General features: G+C 41.9%; 1 protein-coding gene across 3 annotated transcripts in view; it reads right to left on the bottom strand.

Annotated features, from left to right (window-relative positions):
* Nucleotides 1-19,949, bottom strand: part of MCC (MCC regulator of Wnt signaling pathway) — a 207,950-nt gene that overhangs the window by 23,924 nt on the left and 164,077 nt on the right. For all 3 annotated transcript variants that reach the window (XM_028749466.2, XM_077936126.1, XM_028749468.2), the window contains 3 exons: nt 5,610-5,756; nt 5,178-5,267; nt 612-760 (listed from right to left, as the gene is read on the bottom strand). In XM_028749466.2, coding sequence (XP_028605299.2) covers nt 612-760; nt 5,178-5,267; nt 5,610-5,756 — 386 coding nt within the window. The remainder of the gene's footprint in view (nt 1-611; nt 761-5,177; nt 5,268-5,609; nt 5,757-19,949) is intronic.

Genomic DNA, 19,949 nt, shown 5'->3' with positions numbered 1-19,949 from the left:
TATACAAATCAACTTGAAAACTGTATTTTGGGTTCCTCTGGAGGCAGCACCAGCTGTTGCTAAGACCTGCAGAATAATATGCAAATCCTAACAAATCACTTTATGGCCTAATGCTGATGACTAAATTATCTTGTTGAAAGAAAGCTATTAATTCAGATTAAGCCCTCCTTTTCATCACCATATTTTCCCACATTTATATGCAGATGGCATAAGCATAATTCACACAAATCAAAATGATGGGGGTAACAAATCAAGTTAATCAACTGAAAGCAAGAGCTGATTACCATTATATGATTTTCAGATGCTGAATTTCCCCCTGCAAGTCAGCGCGATGCCTACATACATATGCAAAATATTTTCTATGAATATGTAATACACAGAAACTGGCTACTGGAAAGAGTCGTGCTCTGAAAGGCAGGTTCCAAAGTGTTGCTGTATAGTTGCCCTGGTAAGCTAATCTTATTTGATACTTTATTCACATTGGTCACTAGTGTTCCTATGCAGGCAAGACTCCACGACCCAGATGATATTTCCCAATTTCTGAAATAAAATTAAAGGGGAAATCCACTCTGAGCAAAACAGAACTCTGTATATATATGTAAACTGTTTACCTGTTTAACCGCTCAGTTTCCACTTCAAATTCTCGGATTTTGCTTTCAGAGATAGCAGATCCATGCGAGTAGAGGGTCTGGAAAATTTCTTGGATGTTGGAACAGTCTTGAAGAGAGTGGGCTAAGTGTTCTGCTACACTACTAGAAACCTGCAACGAAATGGGGTATTTATGGAAAACAGTTAGCGAACTCTATGCATGTTGTATTTCACAGATTTACCACCTGTAAAAAGTAGTTGTAAAAGTAATAAACAGGAAAAAACAAACACACTGGATGAAGGGTGGCATATAAATTTAATAAATAAATGACACTAAGCCATAAACCTTGGTTTACTAAACCATATACTGTAATATGCCAGTTGTGTACTAGTGTCCACAGCCCAACCATGCCTGCATCACTCCTCAATTGGCATGTGGCTAAAGCAAAGTCCTTTACAGCAGTGTTCCCCAACCTTGGGCCTCCAGCTGTTTTTGGACTACAATTCCCATCATCCTTGACCACTGGTCTTGCTAGCGAGGGATAATGGGAGTTGTAGTCCAAAAACAGCTGGAGGCCCAAGGTTGGGGAACACTGCTTTACAGCATCCCAGAGCCATCAAATGGGAATCTTTTGTCACATTAAAATATCCACAAAGCAATATGGACGCTGGGTACTGTAACAAATGAAGCAGTCCAGAAAAGGGGCATTTCGAGCCTTCTTTAATATCCATGTGGGACTGACTTTTTCTAGTAATTAAAATATTTGTGGGTTTTATTTCTTTAAAAGTCACAACAAAGGAGGTAACAAACAATGCGAGTGGAAGTGTGGTTTTGCCACAGACATTAAGGCTTCACTCTTAAGCCTGGGAATCACTGCTTGGGATCGGGATGCAAATTCTGTAACGAAGGAGACAAGGGCGACAAGGGAAAGAGCTAATCACTAGAGAACAGGAAAGGGTATAAGGGGGTCACCTGATTCTCATTAATTAATAATTTTCAGCAATAGACTGCTCTTCATTAGGAAAATCACGACGTGTTTTACATTACATTCCTATTCTAGAACAGCAAATATTGTATGGACTGTTCAACATGCATCAGGAGGCCTCAGAAAGGGTGCACACTGAGTGCTATTCAACTAAGTCATTCCTAGAGTAGATCCATTGAGATTTATAGATGTAAAGAACTTGAGGCCACTTGAGTAACTTGACTCTACTTGATTTTCATGGGTCAACTAAGCATGACCAGGAATAGATATCACCCATTATATCCACCAGGTACTTAAAAAGAAATGGGGCATCTGCTCATTTGCAAGAGAGTAAGTATTAAATTTCTCATTTAAATTGTGTCACGAAAGTTCAGATTGAAGAACCTAAAAGCTCTTAGAAGTTCTTCCCTAACCAATCTCTCCTGATATGAACAATAGATTTGGGGAGGGGACTGTCCAAATGTATTGCTGTCCACACTTGTGTCAGATCACAGTGAACTGTTTACTTTGCCTTCGGATTTTTCCTCTGCTATTATGTGGTCCACATCTGCAAATGTGTCAGTTAACTGCTGTTATTCTCCGCCACATCTACATTGGTACCTCGGGTTAAGAACTTAATTTGTTCTGAAGTTTCGTTCTTAACCTGAAACTGTTCTTAACCTGAGGTACCACTTTAGCTAATGGGGCCTCCTGCTGCCGCCAAACGATTTCTGTTCTCATCCTGAAGCAAAGTTTTTAACCCAAGGTACTACTTCTGGGTTAGCGGAGTCTGTAACCTGAAGCGTCTGTAACCTGAAGCAACTGTAACCTGAAGCGTCTGTAACCCGAGGTACCACTGTATAGCCTTCTGAAGTTGCTTTGCAGAACCGTGTGAAATGATGAACCACCATTCGTGAATTGCTACTTTCAAGGAACCTTTTTGAGTTTTTGCATCAGTGTAATAAGGAAGTTGCAGAAGAAAAAATAGATTGCTTTCCTGTCTGTGACTCTGAGGTAAGAATTACAGAGAAAGAAGAATGAAGAAAAGGTGTGGCTGTGAACTTTCTTAGCTGCTAATGGTCATCAGCTTGATCAAACGGAAAAACCAAATTACTAACAGGAATCGCTCTAGTAATAGTAAGTCAATTTCCTCTATATTTATTTGAATGCTTATGCTTTGCTTTTCTGTAATAAAATCAAACCTGAGGTGGCTGACAAAGCACAACAAAATGAAAAATAATCCTGACATTAAAACAGAATCAACAACCAGGTGGATTATAAAATAATTAGTCTTCGGATACCAAGTAAAGCTTTGCTGGATACAATCTTCTTTCTAGTACGATCCACTTTCTAGTGCACTTCCGAATAATAATGTTGTCCCAGCATCAAACAAAACCCCTAAAGATGAGGACTAGAGATTTTGCTACTTCATAAACAAATAATAGACAGTTGGAACAATAATGCAGTTATGAATGTTTTACACTGAAGTACTCTGCAAGAGATCAGAATTATTCTCTGGCATCAAGCTTAGGTTGTAAATCATCTTAATTTTCAGTTATTGCATGATATCCTTCTGATGTGGGTAGAATTATTTATGTGAGTGGGATTTTATCTTTATCCATAGGGTTGCTGTTGGGTTGTATTAGAACTGGAAAAATACAGCTCCCTCCCCACAAATTCATGCTGAGTCTCCTTAATAATATAATCTCCAGCTGTAAAAGCTGGTTATGGACTTCTGCCACAGAAACCAAATGCATGGCTTTGCATATTCCATGCACATGGTACAATAAGATACCCTTATGCTGCAACATGAAAATAAGTTCTGCTCTCTTTCCTCTCGAAAGCAGAATTGTATCATGTGAATATAGGTACGCTTTCTTAATCTGCATAATTTAAAACCACTGTTAAAGAACAGGAAGCAGAATACAGTTGTACCTTGGCTGCCGAACGCCTTGGAACTCGTACATTTCGGCTCCCAAACGACCAAAAACCGGAAGTGAGTGTTTTGGTTTTTGAACGATTTTTGGAAGCCAAATGTCCGATGGAGCTTCTGATTGGCTGCAGGAGCTTCCTGCAGCCAATCAGAAGCCGTGCTTTGGTTTTTGAACATTTTGGAAGTCCAGGGTACGACTGTACATGAATAAACCAACAGTTTTCACAATGGAGGGGTGCAAGAAGTGGGGTTCCCCAAGGACCAGTATTGGGAACTGGGCTTTCTAACTTGTTCACAAATGACCTGCTGCTGGCAGCAGGGTGAGGTTTCCAAGTTTGCCAACGGCACCCAATTGCTCAGGATGATTAAAACAAAATTGATTGTTAGGAGCTCCAAAGGTATCTCAGTAAACTGGGTGAATGGGCATTTAAAAAAGCAAATGCAATTCAATGTAAGCAAGGGTAAAGCAAAGCAGATTGGGGCAAAAAAAGGAAAGAAAAAGAAGAGGTTCTGAAATGGGACTGACTGATGAGGAAAGATCTTGGGGACAAGCACACAGGTGAATGAAAATGTCAAGCCAGTATGCAGAAGCTGTGAAAAACACAAATTCCGTATTGGAGATCATTAGGGAAAGGGTCAGAAATAAAACTTCTGTTATAATAATGCCACTATACAAGTTGATGGTGCAAATGCCCTTGGAATACTGTGTACAATTGGTTGCGACACCTTAAAAGGATATTGTAGAGCTTGAAAAGGTGCATCCAAACACCCCTATAAGAGTTGTTTTCTTTCTCTGTTATCATACTAGAACCCAGGATCATTCAATAAGGCTGAATGTTGGACGTTTCAGGACAGACTTCATACAGCACCTAAAACTATGGAATTTGCCAACACAAGAGACGTAGCCACCAACTTGGATGGTTTTCAAAGGGGTCTAGACAAATTCATGACGATAAGGCTCTCAGTGGCTATAGTCACAATCACGATGTACAGTGGTACCTCGGGTTACATACGCTTCAGGTTACAAACTCCACTAACCCAGAAGTAGTACCTTGGGTTAAGAACTTTGCTTCAGGATAAGAACAGAAATTGCGCAGTGGCGGCGCAGCAGCAGCAGGAGGCCCCATTAGCTAAAGTGGTGCTTCAGGTTAAGAACAGTTTCAGGTTAAGAACGGACCTCTGGAACGAATTAAGTACGTAACCAGAGGTACCACTGTATTACCTCCAGAATACTAGTTGCTTGTGAGCACAAGTAGACAGTGCACTGTTGCAATCATGTCCTACTTGCAGGTTGGTCATTGTGAGTGCATTATCCTGAAGTATACAGGCCTTTGGTCTAATGCTAATGGGCACTTCTTGCTCAGATTTTCTTTATAAGATTACTTATAGATCACCATCTCATGTAAGGCTATGTACAATATATACAAATCCCTATGGAAGGATTATATGTTTGTAGCATTTATGTTTTTTTCTGGGGATACTCAGTACCAGCAAACCGGCCCCCCCCTCCCAGATATTAAAAGTGTGGCACTTATTGTAACAACTTCATGGCGAGTACAGGGACCGTTTTCCCCCTTAAAAGAATATCATTTTAAATATATATTATTTCAATTTTTATACCACCCTTCATCCAAAGGTCACAAGGCAGTTCATGACATGAGCATAAATCCTATGCGATCATTAGCACTCACCCCTATGCTGCTGATTTCAGATCCCAGGACAGGGCGGTCAGATGTTGAAGATTCCGATCTCGTCTTTGAGAGCTTTACTCGTTCAGCTATCTAGAAACGGGGGGAAAAAACCCCACCGCAAATATTAGGTGTCGTATGTAGCTTTTGCACAGCTATGCAAATCCCTCCCCTTTCTTCACACATCCAGAAATTGTATGTTAAGTTGATTAATGTAAACTGGCATGTGTGTTGTGACTAACAGAGGCTTAAAATCCTTAGCACTTATCTCTCCCTGCAGCTCGAGTTTTCAGACTCACTTAGGATCCTTGTAAATTCCCCTGGCGCTCTGGCTCATGCTTCCCAGTTAATTGCACGCCTGCACAGCAGCTGCGCACAGCAAAGGCTGCGTCTCCCAGATAATGAGAGGCACTGTGGCAATGTACAAGGACTCACCTTGGCAATGGGGATGTCATTACTGCTGCTGCTGGTGCTCAGTTCTCCAGTGCTAGGGTTAATGGGACGGTTGGCAGGAGTAAGGCGGCCGGGACTTGATGGGCCAGTTGCCTGGACACTTTGTAAACGCGTCTGCAGTTCTCGAACCTGGAAGAACACACAATATTAAGACAAAGTCATTTGTTTTCCTTTGCACTTGGTCTGATGAGCAGTACTGGCTGCAGCAGCCAAATTCTGCTTTAGCCTGGGGTTATTGATTTATTTGTTAAAGAAAGAAAAGCTTGAACAAGTTCTAAAGCAAAAGCTTTTCCATTGTGTCAGGGAACTGCCATCAGCTCAGAGGTGAGAGGTGGAAGGGCAGTTGTGTTACAGGGAGCCTCCGAAGATCTTGCGAAGCAGTTCTTCCTCTGGCGAGGAGGGAAGCCCCGCCTCCAGTGGGGAAGGGGCGCAGGGGTCAGAAGATGCTAGGGAGAGCCTCAACACCGAGCCTGAGCAAAGGGGAGGGGAGGCAAGTCCCCCTTTGCCAGCGCCCACGTTGTGCAGTAGGTTTGCGCGCAGAGAGAGGAGGAGAAGGATGGGGGCCACATGACTGTTATGCTGGGGAAGGTATAAGGACCGCCCACTCCCAGATTCTGCTAGCGACTGAGCAGACATGGACTTGAGACGCTCTGCACTGTAAGATAGTTTGTACAGATAATAAAGTCTGGAAAAGACAGGTTGGAGTCTTGCCTGTTTGCTCTCGAGCAACCACACCACCACGGCTGGTGGTTATTCGGCTGCTACAATGCAGTTTCTAGTACTACCAAGTTTTATGAAGCATGGACATATTTACTGAGAGCAATCTGTCTTTCTGGCCATATGAACACCTTTAGTTTGAGGTCAGATTCAATGAACACCACTGGAAGAAACACAAACAAAGCATGTGGGGGAGGGGGGGAGCAGTGGATCCATTGTTGTCTTGCTCACATCTTATATGCTACCGAGCAAGATGAACTCTTGATGAAAGTTGCAGTGGTGAAAGGGGAGGAATGATTGTACTGGATCCCACAATTGTTATGTCCCCAGACTTCAGATGAGTAAAATGACATGGACTTAGGCACATATTATGTATAAGCAAATATACAGGTATGTGCCACAAGAATTAGCCTTATTTAGATATACATAAAAGCTGTGGATGTATGAATTCTTTTATATGAATTTATTTCAGCTGAAGATTCCTTCCAGACCACAAACCATTTCAGGATATTCCTCCCATCCACATTGCATCATTGCAAAAGCAACTTGGCAGAAAGACATGGTTAGGTAGGGGAGACTAATGAACCACGTAGAATCCATAGGTGTGCCTCTGGGATTATGGCCAGAGTTCTCAGAAATTGATTTATGCATTCAATTTAGCAAAATGAATGCTAAACGCAAGGAGGAGGAAGAAGAGGAGGAGTTTGGACTTGATATCCCACCTTTCACTCCCCTTAAGGAGTCTCAAAGCGGCTAACGATCTCCTTTCCCTTCCTCCCCCACAACAAACACTCTGTGAGGTGAGTGAGGCTGAGCCCAAGGTCACCCAGCAGCTGCATGTGGAGGAGCGGGGAAGCGAACCCGGTTCACCAGATTACGAGTTCCACCGCTCTTAACCACTACACCACGCTGGCTCTCTAGCACTATCAGCTTCACTAGGATTAACAGGTGGCAGTTAAGAAGTTTCAGTTCTCACATAATGTGCACTTCTAGCTTAGAGTTCACTCTGTTTCCCATTTCCAAAATGGTTCCACGTGTGTCAAACTAGCTGCTAAATCAATCTCGGTGCTTGAAAACTCCAATGCACGCTACAGAGAGCCTTCAAACCAGTAAAATGCTCACATGCACACAATGTTCTGCCCCAATGCAGGAAGACATTACAAATGAACCACACAGTTCCACATTTGAATGTGTTACATCCATGATCACCTGACCCCAAAACAATAATTTACTTCCAGAACAGATCAAATGATTGGGACGATAATGAGCTTAAAGAAACACAGTGCAGCCCAGTTCGCTCATCCTCTTCTCTTGCCGTGCGCGAGAGAAGGAGGTGCCTGTGAAGAAAATCAGGGCATCATACAGATTAGAGACTTTTCCCCAGAATGTGACAAGCAAATGGATCCTCACTTTAATGGTGAGAGATAACTCACTACTCTGGTCAACTGGGGGGAGGAATAATTCTGAGTCAAGAAAAGTCTGACTGGAGGAGCCAATACAAAAAAAATTCCTTCCAGTAGCACCTTAAAGACCAACTAAGTTAGTTCTTGGTATGAGCTTTCGTGTGCATGCACACTTCTTCAGATACCATGCACACGAAAGCTCATACCAAGAACTAACTTAGTTGGTCTTTAAGGTGCTACTGGAAGGAATTTTTTTTTGTTTTGACTATGGCAGACCAACACGGCTACCTATCTGTAACTGGAGGAGCCAATGTCAGCATGCAGGGCTGGTGGGAAGGAGAAGAGAAACTGATTTCAGGAGCTACTGATGAGGTGCCATGCTACCATCCTCCTGGCAGCAGGTAGTGTTGCACTAGGGTAGAGCAGAGGCAAGGATGGGGAGGGAGCAGCAGCGTGGTGCCACCCCACTGTGCCAGTCGCTGTTGGGTATTCATTCACACAAGAGTTAACAAAATCTAAGATTAAAGTAACTTATTAAAAAAGCAAACACACTGTGCTTTATTTCATCATATCGAAGTATACAAACATACATAGGCAGGCAACCCATTTCCAGAAATGCCTACACAACAAAGCTCAAAACAATAATAAATCTAACCAATTTAGTGCAAACGCCGATAAGTAAATTGGAAGGTTCTTCTCAGCTACTAGGATAAATTGGCACCCCAAATTTCCATCTGTGAGCTGATTCAGACTATTTTCCCCAGCTTCATAAACCATGATTTATCCATCTGGAGGCAAGCGTCAGGATCGAATGTTCCTCCCCACCCCTCATAATATGCCGCTGCCTTATAATCCTGGTTTATTCACCACGATTAAACCAGTATCCTGGTTCAGATAGAACAGGGAATTGTGGCTTAACACATGCCAGGAATTGAGCCCTGAAGCTGGCGCATGAAGTGAGGAGGAGTAAGGTGAAAGAGGAGCAAGCACGATGCTGGTCCCTGAATTTATGGTTTAAGAAGTAGGGAAAGATAATTTGAACTGGCTCAATGAATCTGTGTTACAGGATACTGAGCTAATGGTCTGCATGTAATAAAGCAGTTTGAAATAATTATTTGTAGAGAAACATCCTAGGATGACCTCATTGCATTAAAAACCCAAAGTGATTGAAGTGTAAATAATTTATTTATACTTCAGAAGCTATAGTTGAAATGCAGCGCTGCAGAGCAGATAAATGCTAGAAACACAGCAAATTAGAAAAGGGTACCCAACAAATCAGTGAAGCAACTCAATACCCCCAAAGTTGCTGAACAACTGCATTGCTTTTATTATATGCAATTAAAAACAACAAAAAGGTATTAAAATAAAGCAGACACGACCTCAAAATGGCTTTAGGACTAGAAAAGGAAGGGAAGCTTGCAAATGACACTTTTTGATGCAAGATTATAAGCTTTGCCTCGGACAAATACTTAAAGAAACAAATGGCCTTCTTCAGCACAGCAACTTGGGCCACAAGGGAAATCAAGAGCTCATTTTTCCTGCACCACTAGCATAGAAAATAAAAGAAGAAGAAAGGAAATAAACATGCAGTCTGAAGGGGAAATTTCCTTGAAAGTCAAACTGTTTATTGAAACACATAAATATCCCTTCCGATTATAGCTGTGGACAGAATAAAGAAGTGCAGTGAGCTATAGTCCCAAACCCAGAGGAACTTAAGTAAAAATGAGTTGCTACATATATACATAAGTTGGCAGCTCATGAAGGACAGGATACTTAGAAGCTCTACTCCGAAAAGATAATACTAATATTTGAGCTATGTGTTACACTAAGTACCCATATTTTAAAAGGATGCTTAGCACTATTCCGTCCTTCCCTTCTTCCAGCTTCATAGACTCTGACCCAGACTGGGAGAATGATGGGTACAAAGGGGGCTTAACCCAAAATTATTTCTCCTGGTTTCAATTCCCACCCAGAGCTGCTGTTTGCAGTAAAGCAACACCTTCAAGGGAAATAACATATTGGGGCACATGATTTGCGGCAGGAAAATGTCATGTGAAGGAAAGCCCCTCCCCACAGTTCCAATCTAGACCAGACCTTCATGCAGCTGCTTTTTTTCCTGAAAAACCATTACAGTGGTACTTCGGGTGACGAATTTAATTCAATCCGGAGGTCCGTTCTTAACCCAAAACCGTTCTTAACCTGAGGCGCGCTTTCGCTAATGGGGCTTTCCTGCTGCCACCGGCACAAGATTTCTGTCCTCATCCTGGGGCAAAGTTTGTAACCCGAGGTACTACTTCTGGGTTAGCCAATAAAGCGAGATGAGAGCCGCAACCCCAAAGTCGGTCACGACTGGACCTAATGGTCAGGGGTCCCTTTACCTTTATGTTGTCAAAAACACAGTTTTGCTGAGCTTCCGGTTTGGTTGAGTTTTTCTCCTTTCTGTTATTTTAACAGGCTGCTGGTCTTAGTATGGTCCATTAGTTTTGATTTCCATATTGAAGGCCTATCATTTTAATTAAAGTTAGCAGCATTGGGTGCCTTGTGAGGAGCTGAAAGTTGGGATATAAATATTTTGGTAAATGAGTTTAAGATATCTTTAGAAGTTATGTTTTCTGCAAATAGCACTTCTAGGGGAAAACTGAAATTATATGGGGTAATTTTTGGTTAAACCCTTTTCTCATATACGTCATGGCGCGAGTTTGGAGCCTACTTGGTTACTTTTTCTATTAAAAACAAAACAAAAAAACAGAAAATGCCAAGCATGTTTTTATCAAGAAACACCCAAGTGCTTTTATCGTTTTGTTCTTCTAATAATCAAAACACTAAAGATATTTGCAATTTCCCCTATTTTCAATAATTTATAAATCACTTTCACAGAAAACATAGGAAAATTTCTGTCTCCTTGCTATGAAGGTTTCATAACAGATGTCATCTCCATAAAGGAATGAAAGGGAAACTCATTGTAAATCGTGCCAACAATTGCCACTGAATAGCAATATTCTGATATTCATTTGTACATGCGCACACACATATGGTAATTTGGATATATTTGGGGTGGCTGGAGTGGGGAAGAGAAGCTTGTTAAAATTTTAATGCTAAGTTAAAAGCCACTAACAACTTATCAAGCAGTGACTGCTTGCCATAATTATACACCATAAAACAACATTTATAACGGAAAGAAAAATATATGAGTAATATTCAAACCACACTTAGGGTGGAAAATCCTTTTTCAAGAAAGTTTAAAAATTGTAATCTAAGCAAATAATAAAACTACAGTATAGGGCGGGATTCGCTTAACGAACCCCGCAATTGGAAGCCCCTGCATAAGGACTTCCACTTGCAAAACAGGGTTTCCCCCCACCCCGCTCCTGTGCCCCCAAAATGGGCTCTGCAGGGGTTGTGATACCTCCCAGAATATAGGGGCGAGGAGAGGAGGATCACTCCACCTGGAAACGTGCAACCATAGGAGCCAGCTTTTAGGGGGGCCAAGGTCTTTTCGCTGCCCCAATACATTATTTGAAGGGGGCAGGCACCTCCCAAGTTAATGGGGATTGCTATTCAAATGGCGTGCATGTGCCATGTTTTGTGACCAGTTATGGGGTGACCAGTGGGGGTTACCTGGGCACCCCCAATATTTTATTCCAATTGGCACCCTTGGCTGCAATGCTTGCACAGACAGAACATCTTTCATACACAGCATGATGCTGAATTCCACCCACAGTGCAGGGACGGTTAAGTCCAGTAAAGGTGATTATGGGGTTGTGGCGCTCATTTCGCTTTCAGGCCGAGGGAGCCGGCGTTTGTCTGCAGACAGCTTTCCGGGTCATGTGGCCAGCATGACTTAACTGCTTCTGGCACAATGGAACACCGTGATGGAAACCAGAGCGCACGGAAAAGCCGTTTACCTTATCACCACAGCGGTACCTATTTATCTACTTGCAGTGGCATGCTTTCGAACTGCTAGGTTGGCAGGAGCTGGGACAGAGCAACAGGAGCTCATCCCGTCGCAGAAATTTGAACTGCCAACTTCTGATCGGCAAGCCCAAGAGGCTCAGTGGTTTAGACAACAGCACCACCTGCGTCCCTTACTTTTACCTCCTGGGAGTACTGTTGTAAGAAGAAGAAGAAGAAGAAGAAGAAGAAGAAGAAGAAGAAGAAGAAGAAGAAGAAGAAGAAGAAGAAGAAGAAGTAGGAGGAGGAGTAGTAGTAGTAGTAGTAGTTTGGATCTGATATCCCGCTTTATCACTACCCGAAGGAGACTCAAAGCGGCTAACAATCTCCTTTCCCTTCCTCCCCTACAACAAACACTCTGTGAGGTGAGTGGGGCTGAGAGACTTCAAAGAAGTGTGACTGGCCCAGCAGCTGCATGTGGAGGAGCGGAGACGCGAACCCGGTTCACCAGATTACGAGCCTACCGCTCTTAACCACTACACCACCCAGGCTCTCACTGTTGCTCCTCACTGGGGCTGGGAGAGGGAGAAGGAAGAAGGAAGAAGGAAGAAAGGGAGCTCATGAATCTAAAGCAGCAAAAGCCACTGCAGCTGGCCCAATGTGTTGGTGAGAAAGTGGAAGTGATTAGGGAGGCAAGAGAGAGGTATTACATGCCAGGGTAGATAGTAAGGAGCTGAAGAAGGCAAGCGGATCTCCTTAAGGAGCACAAAGAACACCTCCCCATAGGCTCTGGAGGCTGTGTCACCTCTGTGAGGCCAAGCCAGCAGCAAACTTTCTATCTGTGTCAGCAGGAGCCTGACTGTGACCTTGTTCACACGCAACTCTAAGCCAAAATTCAAGAGAGATGAAATGGAAGAAATGAAACGACAGCAGATCATATACATAAGGCAAGTCAGTGGTGGTTCAGGAAGTAGCTTGCTGGCTCAGAAGAGTGAGCACACATTCTGATATATTAAATAAAAGAGTGGAACATAGCAAGAACAAATGGTGGTGGGAAACAAGGTGAAACATCCATGGCCAACAGTACAGCTCTGAACTATGCAGACAGGAGATTTAAGGTCCACTTGTAGGTGGTGGTGGGGAAACCCACTGGTTTAGTACACCATTTGTTAAAACCATTTGCAAGCGGTTTCTTCAGTTCAGAACTTCAAGGCTGGTGGGGGGGGGGGGGACCTACTGCGAAGGAAGGTTGAGGAGCCGTGTAGGTTAAAGGAGGGCAGAGGAGGGAGCATGGCCCAATTAAAAGAGGAATGCCACTGCAAGGGAGGGATAAAAAGCCTACAGGGAAGAAGCAAGAGAAGGAAAGCAGAGCATAAGTCTGGCTGCAGGGCTGGAGAAAAGAGAAATGATTTCTCTCCGCATAAATTTATGTTGCTGCTAATAACTTTTTTTTTTTTTTAAGGCAGTTCACATTTTCCGTGCCAAGAAAAGGTAGCTGGGGAATGAATGGAGGGAGTGTTTTGCAGATCTAATGATCCATCAAATCTAAAAAAGAATTTGAGGAGAAAAATGTTTGCGGACAAAAGGAGGACATGGTAAAGAGATCACCCTGTTTATGGGCTTGCAAAAGAACAGAATAAAGAAAAATGGGAATTCTTAAGACTAGACAGCTACAAACACAGGATTCTTACTTAGTTCCGGCATTAGCAACCTGCCACATGAGCACATCTAAGCAGGGTATGTCTTATTCATAGCAACCTTGGAGATGGCTTAGGCCCATTTTGGAGTATTGGCAACACCTACATGATTCTTCGTAGGCATCACGTGAAGGAACTGATTAAATGAACTGGGACTTCCACATGGAACCCTTGCATGGGGCTGCCATGATTGCACATTTTGCAGCAGTTGTGCATACAGGCTATGTAGGGAACCACTGGTTCATACTATCAGGACACCCATGTGTGCACACACACCCCCCACCCAACTGTCAAACCTGTGTGCTCCTGCTGGTGACAACATGAGGTTTGCCAAGCAAGTGCTCAGGCCTGAGAACACTTCCAGGTCATTCTTAACTGTTCATCAGGCTAAACACAGAGAAACACTCCACACTGCTGCCTAAGGTTGCCGCCATGGAATTCTTTCTCCAATGAGATTCACCAAAGCCCAACCAAGCATATCGCAGTGGCATAAGAAGGCGTTGTCATCTGGGTCAGTAGCTAGGGTTTGTTTTGTAGCATTGCCTCAGCAAGCATACTTAGCATTGCCTCAGCAAGCATCGCGCTGAAATAGGTCCTTCCATCTAAGACTATGGCAGGATGAATTAATGGTTTGCTGCCTTTTTAAAAGAAATATGCTATTTAATTACAGACAAAAACCATCTCCCTGGGCAGAGAATGGCAATCGCCTGCAACGCAGGAATCTCAACTAAAGCGTCCATGATAGATGGTCATCCAATCTCTGCTTAAAAATCTCCAATGAAGGAGTGTCCACCACTTAAATGTTGTGACCCCACATCCACATCCCACCAAGGTGATCCAAAAGTATAACATGGTAAATTGTATCTAAATATAATGTAAAATATGACTCTTAAATTCATATGACTTTCAGTGTTTAAGTATGCAGTTGAAAAACTATACGCTAAACATCAGGTATTCTACAGTTTCTAAGTAAATACGTAGAAGACACAAACTTGACTAGAACTCTTAAAGTTGATTTCTAATGAAATTGTTAGCTACGCTTACTAAAGTAATTTTTAATCAGCAATTTCAGCAATAAGCTAGCAATAGCTGTAATTACCATGCAAAAATTAGCCGAGAAATCTAAGCCTCTTGGGTTGTATCTTAATTAAAGAGAAATGTAGTTACTGCTAGTTCTCACTCCACTTTTTAATAAAGTGACAGTCGGGATCTGAACACTAATTTTAAGGTTTCTTGACCCGTATTATTATTATAGTATTATTGAACGGCTGTGATACCTTCGGTGTATCTTAAGAAATGAAAGTAGCGCTCTCTAATTCAAAGTCAATACACTTCCCAGGATTGATTTATTCACATGGGATACATGCTTCATGGATGAGTTGCCTGGAAGAATATAGCTCTCGTGTTCTATCACAATTATACTAGGCCAGAGTCACTTGAGCCTGTCTCATTCTCAATTTATAATGCCTCAGTTATGCTCAGCATGAGGAGGACCTGTAGTTCCAAAACGAGCCGTGACAATGTTCATAAGGCGGAAAAAGTTACCTCCTATTGTTTACTTTGCACATTCCCCTTGCTATGTTTCTGGTCAATTTTACTTTAGAATTCAGTATGACTCTGTATATAGACACATGTTTTTAATCCCTCCTCAGAGAGGCTAGATTTCAACACAGCCTCTTAGGAATTATGAGTGGCTTGCAGATATTGCGCACTTCAGCCTTCTCATAGCAAACCACATAACCACCAATGTATTATAAGCCTTAAAAAGTTTAAAAGGCCAGTTTAAAAACTAAGGCTGGTTTATTTTGTTGTGCATTTGATATTTGATGTGCTTTGCCTCTCTGATTTACAATTAGAATGCCACTTAGAAATAGAATTCCTTTGCCAATTGCTTATATGCATTTCTAGAGGTAACCAAGTTACACACACAAAGCAAATAAAATCCAACTAGGAACATGAATTCACTAGGAAAAATTCTCCCCCAACCATTCTTTGCAGCTTAACACAGAGCCCCCCAAAAAGCAGCCCAAATAACCAAGTCTTAAAACTTCCAGAAGATGGTTAGGCTTGAATTCTGAGCAAGTCTGTAGTGTAATGCCTTGCACACACAGCTTTACAATAAAGGTGAAAATGAAACATTTTCAAAGAGCCCAGAAAATATCTAGATTGGTTAAAAAAAATAAACCACCAACACACGTTTTCATGCATGATGAGAACAGAGGAAAGGCCAGTTGAACATTGTTCCCTTAAGCAGCATGTCTGTACGGTGATAGTAAAGATTGGTAAGAAAAATATTCTTAGCCTCATCCTGACTTTTGCTGCAAGATTCATGGGAGCACAGAGCAGAATCTTTCCCATTTACTATATATTAGGCTTCCTAAGGAGATTTGTCATGTCAGAGCTAACGTATTATTTAAAAAGCATTCAGAGGTTTTTTATAGGTGAGACACATTAGCTATTTAGTCTTATTTATCTATTCTGTGGCTATATTATACATATTATATTATATTATACATATAACCGCCTCTGCCGACCTAGCAGTTTGAAAGCACACCAGTGCAAGTAGATAAATAGGTACCACTGCGACAGAAAGGTAAATGGCGTTTCCATGCGCTCTGGCCACATGACCTGGAAAGCTGTCTGTGGACAAACATCAGCTTCCTCGGCCTGAAAGTGAGATGAGCGCCACACCCCATAGTCGCCTTTGACTGGACTTAACCCTCCAGGGGTTCTTTACCTTTACCTTACATATATTCAGTGCTATTTTCCTTAAAAAATGTTTAGGGGTATTCTCATTTTCCTACTCATATTGAAATACTGCCCCTCAATGAGACCAAACTTAGATTCACAAAATGTTTAGGGGTATGCGTACCCCTGCGTCCCCCCAGAAAAAAGCACTGCATATATTATATAATCCCCTTAGGCCATGTTAATAATTGGATAGTCCTACTCCCAATGCTAAACCTTAGGGTGAAGGGCAGACAATAAACAAATAAATAAAAACCGCAGTCAAATGTTAGACTGTTTACAATGTAATATTTGGGGGAAAGGTGCACATAATCTCCAGCATTATTGTTACTATTAATTTGGTATCTCTTTGTTGGCCCATCTGGTTTGTTTGCAGACTTAAGTCACATCTGTATCTGCAATGACTGCCCAGTGTACAGACATATAATATCTAACTGGAAGTGGGTGGCGCTGTGGTCTAAACCAGGCTTCCTCAACCTTGGGCCTCCAGATGTTTTTGAGACTACAGTTCCCATCATTCCTGGCCACTGGTCCTGCTAGCTAGGGATCATGGGAGTTGTAGGCCAAACACATCTGGAGGCCCAAGGTTGAGGAAGCCTGGAACCACTGAGCTCTTGGGCTTGCTGATCAGAAGGTCGGCAGTTCGAATCCCCACAACAAGGTGAGCTCCTGTTGCTCTGTCCCAGCTCCTGCCAACCTAACAGTTCGAAAGCACACCAGTGCAAGTAGACAAATAGGTAAAGCTGTGGTGGGAAGGTAAACGGTGTTTCTGTGCGCTCTGGTTTTCGTCACAGTGTTCTGTGGACTTAACCGTTCAGGGGACCTTTACCTTTTACCTTTACCTTACTATCTAACTGTCAAAGTGACTCTTGTTAAGGAAAATAGTCCAACTTGCAACTAAGATGGAACCACTTTAGGCTGTTAAGCTAGTGCAAGTGTTTTCTTCCTCCTGGCAAGAAGCTCAAAGGAAAAAGGGTCAGTCTATAATTTCACTTATTCAGCTCTGTTTAAATAATTTTTAGGGGTTTCCCATGAAGAACTAAGAGATTTTATTTTCCTTGATAAAACAAATACTTTGCCTCCTACTGGTGTTTAACTGAGTTATAATCAACTATTATATTGGTCTGCATACTTTCAGTCTGACTCTTCTTTGGTTTACATGGATTTTCAAGATTATTTATCTAAGGTCATTCCAAAGTAGAGAAAGAGGACCAATCACTGGATTGTGTGCATTTAAACAAACACACACGCACACCCGACATGGCAGACTGAAGAGCAAGGAGAGCAGAACATTTCTAGACTTTGGCCAGGCAACATCACCATTCAGCTTGCTTGCTCCCCTAGATTTTGTACTGAGCTTACAGAGAAACTAGATCTTCCTGCAGACAGAGTTGCCATATAGAGCATTGTACATGTTATTGCTTTCCTGGAAATAAGCAGTCCACGTGTTTGCCTAAAACCAAAGATGCATATTTTGGTAGAAGCTGTTTCTACAGGTCACAAACAACTCCAGTATTCAGGGTGCTCTCTTTGTCTATGGCTATTTTGCACAGAGGTAACACTACATTATGGACACCCTACAGAAGTAAGTAATTACCTCATTTACTAATGACCTGCGAGGGATAAAAATCCATACACATGTCATTTCTTAGTTATTGCACTGCAAAGCAGCACAATCTGTTAACTGAATGCATTAAATATCTAATTTAATTAAACCTCTAACAAGGCTCCGAAACCCCATTGAGAGCACTTTGTTTGATTACAGGCACTGGGCTAAAGCAACAGCCCTATTGATTTGCTCAGCTCCAACTACTTTTATCTACCCAATTTAGTGTGTGTAAAACAAACAAAAAAACTATTATTATTTTTTTGCAAGGGCTCCTTTCCTCACTCTCTGGGGAAATAATATAAAGTGACTCTTGGTTCACGGATGCATATATAAAATATTTAGTAGGTCAAAGAAAACATTTATTTGTGTGGCAGCTATTGACTGCATTACAGATGCAGATAAACTCCCTAGTGCTCACCATTACATAGTGTGGCTGACATGGACATCTGTAATAAACAGACTCCTCTCAGGGGAAATAAACCCACTGTTCACCAAATTAGCATACAGTTCACAGCACCAGACTTCACTATTTCCCAATAACCCAAAAGAAGGATAAAGGTAGAAGTAATGATCAATTCTGTGATTACCGATCTGGAATTGTCCCTTCATATTTTAATGTTCAACACTGAAGGGAAGTAGACACTCCTCTTTGGTTACAAAGCAGTTTCTTTTGCATCCCCAAGAAAATCCTACCATACTGCTCATCTCTCTTAGAGAGAGGTGAACAGATGTGGGGTGGGAAAAAGAAGAAAAGCACAGTAGGGCCAACGTTTTATTTTAAGCCATTCATTGCCATAAATTGTGAGGATTAGACACACCCATGGGGGAAAGTTTATCAATGATTATAAACAACGACATTATATGGAATCTTCCAGATTTCATATAACCTCTGTTTTGGAACAGCTGCTCTGGTTTCCTGTCGGTCTCCGGGGCCAATTCAAGGCGCTAAAAGCCCTAAACAACCCAGGCCCCACATACCTGGAAGGCTGCCTACTCCTTTCCTACAGACCATCTTGGATGCTAAGAGAAGTGGAGGGCGCCCTGTTGGTTGTCCCATCATCCTCAGAAGCTCAGGCTGTGGCAGACAAGGAGAGGGCCTTCTCTGCAGCAGCCCCTACCTAAGTTGGGGATGTTCAGGGGCAGCCCAAGGCATTTTGGCACCTGAGGTGAAATGCCCCAACAATGGGTTGGGGAAGGAAATTTCCTTCTCCTGCCCAGCATCAAGGCTTTGTATCAGCTTCTCCCTTCAGGGTGGCTAACTCATGGCCCTATTTTGGCAGCCCTTGGAAACATTAAAGAAAAAAACAACTTAAAGCCTTAAAAGAATATTTTTGTTTGTGCCATGCGTTATTAATGAAAGCATATACATCTGCTTGTGTATTAAATTTGTTTAATAATTAAAAATATAAAATACGTTAATTGTGCAATTATATATATTTAATTAGCTATATTAACTGTGCATATTAAATTATATTGAATATATTGCAAACACTTTAATTTACGATATGGAGATTTAATGCGGTGTGTGGCTCACTTGGGATGAAAAGTCGCCCTGATCTACAATGACCAGCTGCAAAAAAAAAAAAGGGGGGGGGGGAGTTCAAAGCTCCCACACATTTAGTAGTTTTGTAGAAAAAAGATTATTCCTTTAGGTTACCCACAGTTCTCTGAATATATCCATAGCTATAAACTAACTTGCATTCCTTTCAACATCATAATCCTTTCTTATTAGGCCTGCAATGACTTCTGCAACATGACTGTGGAATCAAAAACACATGAATATTTGGAAAACATAGTCACAAAAAGAAATAGTTACAAAAGTAGATTCTTACATCCGATCCGTTTGATGCAAAGACAACACAGGATTTGATGTTATTTCCTTGTCACAATTCAAAACATTTTAAGTTGTGTATCCTCTCGGCTAGCTTAGTATCTGATTAAGTGGAATGTGGTCCATGAAACCTTATACCGTAATAAATTTGTTAGCATTTAAGGTGTACCAGCAAACTTTGCTGTTTTTGCAAAAACCACCCTTCCAGAAATGTAACTTCTACATCCACATTTCTCACCTCCTGCTTTCTGACTGTGACAATCTGCTGGTCTGGTGATTAATTTTCAGCAACACCGGGGTTAGAATACCCAGCAGCGTGTCAATCATGTGTCAACTGTGCGTCAGTAAGAAGACAGGTCTATATAACCAAGCTAATTTATCTAATTAAGATCAGCTGTTGGAGAACAGGGTAGAAGAAAGAAGCTC

The sequence above is a fragment of the Podarcis muralis genome, chromosome 11, assembly GCF_964188315.1.
Source record: "Podarcis muralis chromosome 11, rPodMur119.hap1.1, whole genome shotgun sequence".
Lineage (NCBI taxonomy): Eukaryota > Metazoa > Chordata > Lepidosauria > Squamata > Lacertidae > Podarcis > Podarcis muralis.
This window is presented reverse-complemented; position numbering and strand designations above follow the sequence as displayed.